This window comes from Octodon degus, unplaced genomic scaffold (assembly GCF_000260255.1).
Source record: "Octodon degus isolate 3935 unplaced genomic scaffold, OctDeg1.0 scaffold00001, whole genome shotgun sequence".
NCBI classification, from domain to species: domain Eukaryota; kingdom Metazoa; phylum Chordata; class Mammalia; order Rodentia; family Octodontidae; genus Octodon; species Octodon degus.
In genome coordinates this window covers 11,984,755-11,991,488 of record NW_004524577.1, presented here as the reverse complement: position 1 = coordinate 11,991,488, position 6,734 = coordinate 11,984,755, and the positions used below count along the sequence as shown (strand labels likewise).

Sequence of the window (6,734 nt, the reverse complement as noted above, 5' to 3'; positions counted from 1 at the left end):
CCCCCCCAGGTGACCTTCGTTGACTGACCCGCTGGTTCGGGACATTAAAGGATTAAATTTTAACTATCAATAGTAAGCTAGGGGCTGGGGAGATGGCTCAGTGGAGAAAGCACTTCCCTGGCAAGCGCAAGGGCCTGAGTTCAATCCTTAGTTCCGCAAAAAAAAGATATAATAAAATAAGCTGCAATGTATTCCTATAGCAGAATGCTATTCACTGACTGAAAACTGAATCATATACATTTAGTCAGCAATTATGGATTTATGCTTACAACACCACTATTTCTACTTGTAAGATAATTTAGCTATCTTGTGTAAGAATACCTATGCACAAATGCAGAAACACTAAAAATACATGTATCAAAATGTTAACAGTGGTTGCCTGTGAGATTTGGGTGAGTTCTTATTTTCCTTTTAATATTTAAAATTATTTTCACAATAAACATCTATAGTCACCCCCAGCATTTGGGGGTGAGTGTTTCCAGGACCCACTATGGATATCAAACTCTGAAGCTCAAGTCCCTTATATAAAATGGAGTATTTGAGTGTAAGCTATGTACATACTTTCACATACTTTAAATCACCTCTAGATAATTTATAATACTTAAAAAAATACAAGAATATATAATAATACTGCATTGTTTCAGAAATAACATCAAGGAAGAGTTCAGCACAGGTCCATTTTATTGTTAGTATTTTTGGTTTGTAAAGCACTGATGCAAAGCCCATGGGCACGAGGAACGACGATACTATTTTTGCGATGCAAGTAAGTCATTACGGACGTCCACATCAAATGACAACAAGCCATGAGCGCTCTCTAGTATGCAGACGTGCACATCTGAGTGTAACAACCCAGGTCCCTGGAGACTGAGCACTTACTCAGAGCTTCATTACCACAGTAGCACGCTCAATTCTATTTTGTAATACTAGCTTTTTTTTTAAATTTATTTTTTACAGCCATTAGTAGGTGTTTGTAGTAGGTGACTACACCTGGGGTGAGCCTCCTGATTCTAATACTAGCATTAATAAAGGAGTTATTGCTACTTAGGGCAGTGACAGGCAATGGACTTACAGAGTTACACTTCTTATCTTGTGATCAACGCAGTGCACCCTGAACAAGCACTCAATGAAAGGAAGGGTTTCAATGATAATCTCTAGGTCTCCTAACTTGCAGCACTATGCTTACTTGCTCATAATTCAGTGTCCCAAATCATTTTAGCTTACACACACAACGTAAGTATTATCCTTATAGGCCTCATTAGAACTGCAAGCTTATGAAAAAAGCCTACTATTAGGTCATGCTCTTACCTTAGCAGATAGATGCTCCCTATATTGCTGTTGAGTAACGAATTGCTGATAACATACTACACAAGCAAAAGAATTGGTGAAAGGTCCATGCAATGTAATAGCTGGATCACATGGAGAGTGATCAAACCTAGTCAGTAAAAAAAAAAGTAACATTAGGAAGACATGCACTCTAGGGGATCAATTATTTTGCTTCATTTGTGAAACTAAGTATATATGTTCAAAACTTTTGTTCTTCTCTACTGAGATATTAATACTCTTCAAAGTGAAGAAGTACCATACAGCTCCCACATGGATAGCTGGATAATCCCCATACATACTGAACAACAGAATAAGGTTTCATAAAGTACTCAAGATTCAATGAATGGAATTACGCATTTCTGGTCAAACTACCATAGTAAACCTACATAGAAAACTGCACATCACGGCCAGGGAGATAGCTTAGCATCATAAGTGCCTACCTAGTAGATACCAGGTAATGAGTTCTATCTCTGGTACCAAAAAAAGAGAAAACTGTAAGTCCATCATCTTTTCCTTCTTGCGTTGATAATCGTAAGGATCACAAAATACTTTACTTACTGTAGTAACAATAACATGTTAAGGCTGCTGCAAAGGCTGGAGATGTACCTTAAGGGTAGGGGCACTTAGCATGTGTGAGGCCCAGGACTTACTCCCCAGGACTGTGAAAAAAAATCCAGCTACTTCTATTTCCTTTTTTTGCGGCAAGAGTCTTGCTGTGTAATTCAGAGTGGCCTTGTAGCCCAGGTTAGCCTCAAATTCTAAAAAGATCCTCCTACCTCAGCCTCCTGAATGCTAGGATTACAGATGTATAGTACCATGCCAGGCCAGGTATTCTATTTCTCTCTCCTCTCTCCCCTCTCCTCCCTCTCCCCTTTCCTTCTTTCCTCCCCCACCTCGCTCTAATGTATTTAGTACAGCTTCTACACAGATCGGACTTGTAGTGATCCTCCTGTTTTCAGCCTCCCAAGTGCTACCACTTGTTGTGCGCCACCACGCCCAGCCTCAATCACCTTCCCAGCAAGCCCCGGGGGCAGGGCCAGCACAGCATGCTGGCGATTGAACCCTGGTCCACTGAGCTATCTGGCTGGCCCACATTTCTATTTCTTATAAACGTTTAAAATCTTGCAGTGCTCATTTAACCATTTAGAAGATGTGTGTAACTTTATTTTTTATTTTTTTTTAAATTTTATTTATTTATGTGTGTGTGTGTGTGTGTGTGTGTGTGGCCAGCTCAGCCCACCAGGGGGCGGGCTGGCTGGCATGTGGTGCTGGGGGATTGAACCGCCGTCCCTGTGCTTTGCTAAGCTTGTTCTAAGTAGGTGCTTTAGACCACTGAGCCATCTCACCAGCCCGCTGTAACTTTAAACTGCTTTGAAAAAATTTTAAGTCAGACAGTGCATGAGCAGAATGACTCATCTGGAAAAGGCAACAGAGACCCAAACTGTTGAGCTCCCTATCTTTCAACTGTCAGGAAGGAAAACTGGGCAAAGAATGTTTAATAACCTTAGTATTACCGTCTCTTGATATCTACCTTTTCATGTTCTACTGTGAAAAAATTCAGCAAATTGATAACATAGCTTTTTTTTTAATTTTAATTTTAATTTATTTTTGGTTTTTTATTTATTTTTTTTTAGGGAAGGGTCTACAAGGTGTTCAGGGTCTCACTACTAGACTGAACTCATAGTGATCTGCCTGTTTTCAGCCTCCCAAGAGCTGGGATTACAGGTGCACACCACCACGCCCAGTCTCAATTGCTCTCAGTGCGCCCTGGGGGTAGGGCCCCGCACTAAGCTTTCATAGATAAAAAGTATTTCTTTATTGTTATTTTGCTTACAATGGATGGCAAACAGTATTTACTTTGTGCTACAGTATCTGCTTCTGTAGGAAAGCTCAAATAGCTCTAAGTGTATCTTAAAATTTACACTTATGGGCTGAGAATCATTACAATGGATTCAACTATACATCTGAATGTAAAGTCTATTCATTTTATAAGACATGAGGGGAATATACATATGTAAATCATAAATGAGACAGAATGTCACTAGAAAAATACAAATTCATTGAGCCTTCTAGGAAAACCTAATTATTGAAATAATTATGCAAAATAGCACAAACAACCTGAGTTTTAAATATAAAGCTATAATCATACAACAGAGATACTACACACTTATTAACAACACGGGGGGCTGGGGTTTTGCAGCTGCACTACAGTGCTCATCTACCATGCGATCGACTCTGGGTTTGATTCTTAATACTGTAGAAAAAACAAAACAAAATAACACCAAAAATCTCCTTTCAAGTCACCTGACCCTCAGCATTTACTCTTCTGGACATCCTCCTTACCTTTTCATACACTTTTTTTTTGTACCAGGAACTGAACTAAGGACCTTGCACTTGCCAGGCAGGCACTTGCCCAGGCAAGCCTATCCCCAGATAACTTACCTCTTCAAATGTCCCAAGAGAAGGTGCCCGTTGTCGAACTCCCTGTTACAGTACATGATAGGACATGAAAGTGGTTTCCCAGACTTCCGAATCTGACCTCCTCTTCGAAATGAACCTCTTGTTCCAGAATTAATCGTGCCCGTCTTGAGTCCTGCATTAGAATACAAGTTCATGAGTCACTATGCCAGGTACCTATTCTTTGCACTGGTAATCAAAATCGTGACAAAACAATGAAAACGTAGGCTATAACATATTCTATGTCATTATCTAACCGTAAATAAAATTTGAGACAAAAGCAGACCCTACCACCTCCAAGCAGCATTCTCTCAAGGGAAAAATAATCCATTTCCTTAAAGTCAACAACCAAGAAATGCTGACGATAACAGACTGAAAACCAAACCTTTGCTGGGTTTGGTGGTGCATGTTTATAATCCCAGTGGGAGGCTGAGGCTGGAGGACAGTTGGGAGGTCGAGGCCAGCCTGGACTTAACAATGAAACCCTGTCTCAAAAAGACAAAAATAAAAAGGATCAAGCCCTTATATCTTCATTTCATTTATATAAATTGGCCCAGATCTTTCCTTTTTTTCTTGAGACAGTTTCATTTTGCAGCTCTGGGTGGTCTTCAACTCATTTTGTAGCCCTGGCTGGCTTCGAAATTCCAGGGCTCCTCCTGCCTCAGCCTCTCCAGTGCATGTGCTACCACACCCAGCCTCCTCCAGTTCTTCTTTTAAAGACTGTTTTAAATTACATGCTTATCTGTAGAGGACCTTGGTTCTATGAAAAGCACGTTACTGCTGTGACAGAGATGGAGAGGGAAGCAGGGAGGCAGAGAGCCACTCCGTGCCACCAGCTCCCTCTCTGGCCACAGAACCTTGAACAGTCCTCTGCCGCCGAGCTTTTTTTTTTTTTTTTTTAAATTTTAAATTTATTTATTGTGTGTGTGTGTGTGTGTGTGTGTGTGTGTGTGGCCAGCTCAGCCCACTAGGGGGCGGGGCTGACTGGCATGTGGTGCTGGGGATTGAACCGCGGTTGCTGTGCTTTTGCTTAGCTTAGCTTGTTCTAAGTAGGTGCTTTAGACCACTGAGCCATCTCACCAGCCCCTGCCGCCGTGCTCTTGTTCAGCCAGGTTTATATCTCATCCTTCTTCCTCCTCCTCCTAGTACTAATCATGGCTCTGCAGCCATGTACTTCCTGTATTACTTTCCCCAAATTTCATTCTCATCATATGGAAAACTTAATAGTTTTTTTTCATATTTTTAAAATATAAAACTGCCAGGAGAACTTGAATATACTGGATGGTCTGATTACTCTCCATTTTCATACTCTCTTTTATTAGAGACTGTTCTGCTCAAATGCCCTGAATATGTCGTACAATTGAAAACTGGCTAATTCTAACAGCTTCTACAAGCCCCAAGTATTTAACGAGAACAGGTATTACTACCTTAACATAATCTAGTTTCTTAAATTTCCAAATGGCTGAATATGTTTAAGATTTCAACTGCTTTTCTGGTGTTTTAATCCTCATTAGGAAAATACCTCCAAACTCAACAATAAATGTATTCAGATGATGAAGAGCATGGCACCAATCTTTTTTTTTGTGTGTGTCTTGTTTTTGAGATAAGGTCTCACTCTGTGTATAGTGCTGCCTGGCCTTGAAGTGATTTTCTGCCTCAGCCTCCCTAGGGATGGGATTACAGGTATGTGACACCATGTGCATCTAGCCCTAATTTTCTCTGAGTGCTAGGGATGAGCCCAAGGCCTTTTCCACATTAGGCCAATAAGCAGCATCCCCAGCCCCTCTTTGACTTTTTAATGTCTGCAGACTTATTACTCTTTCCATTCACATTCCAGATGTCTCTCTACCCCATCAGAACCTTTAGCTACAGAGATGCTGTAGAAAAAATAAGTCAGAAAACAATCTATGGGAAGAAAACAAACCTTTCTAGTGGAAAGGGAAAATATATTTAATTTTTTTCCTTATATAATATACAGTATTGCTTAAAATTGTTAAGTACTTAAATTTATGCAAACGAGGTCAGCTGTAAAGGTCTTTTAAAAAGACCATTCAGCTTCGGCCATATGGTAAAAAAGTACAGAACTGGTATAACATAGGCTAAGCCATGAGCTCGATTCCCGGTATCACACATAAACTAACAACAAAAGGATTCTCAAAAATTAATTATAAATAAAATACTTGGGGCTGGAGAGATGGCTCAGTGGTCTAAAGCACCTACTTGAAACAAGCTTGGCAAAGCACAGGGACCGCGGTTCGATCCTCCAGCACCACATGCCAGCCAGCCCCACCCCCTGGTGGGCTGAGCTGGCCACACACACATACACAATAAATAAAATGTAATAAATAAAAATAAATAAGTAATTTTTTAAAAAAAGAAAGAAAGTAGCTGTGTTTCCTCTTTAATAAATAAATAAATAAATAAAATACTTAAAATAGTTTTAACAAAAAGACTGAGTTATAATAGCTGAGTGCTTTGGACTATATTGGAAGAGTACATTGGAAGAGTACATACAGGGAGGTAAAATCTTGGTTTTTGGTTTTTTTTTTAATAATTAGAACAATGACTCCTCTAGTTTTTCCCAGCTATGGTTCCCTTAAAAGATCTCAACACTCCCCAAAATCTAGTTTTCTGGTGGTACTGGGGACTGAACCCTGGGCCTTCACAATGAGTTTTATTCTAGCTCTTTAAAAAGCCTGTTTTTTTGTTTTGCTTTGTTTTGTTTTAAGATAAGAGTCTCATCCAGTCACTACACTGCCCAGGCTGGGCTTGAACTTGTTATATTTTTGCCTCAGCTTCTCATTAAAGTCCATTAACCAAAACAAGTACAGCTTGACAGTATCACAATAGCTGTTGTAGAAACAGATCCTAAACTTCAATAGCTCAGAGGATTAAAGTGCCTGCTTAGGCAGATGCAAAGGCCGGGAGTTCCACACACACACACACACACACAC

General features: G+C 40.0%; 1 protein-coding gene across 6 annotated transcripts in view; it reads right to left on the bottom strand.

Moving 5' to 3' along the window:
• Positions 1 to 6,734, bottom strand: part of Znf451 (zinc finger protein 451) — a 96,857-nt gene that overhangs the window by 36,443 nt on the left and 53,680 nt on the right. For all 6 annotated transcript variants that reach the window (XM_023701264.1, XM_023701292.1, XM_023701389.1 and 3 more), the window contains 2 exons: positions 3,766 to 3,916; positions 1,306 to 1,432 (listed from right to left, as the gene is read on the bottom strand). In XM_023701264.1, coding sequence (XP_023557032.1) covers positions 1,306 to 1,432; positions 3,766 to 3,916 — 278 coding nt within the window. The remainder of the gene's footprint in view (positions 1 to 1,305; positions 1,433 to 3,765; positions 3,917 to 6,734) is intronic.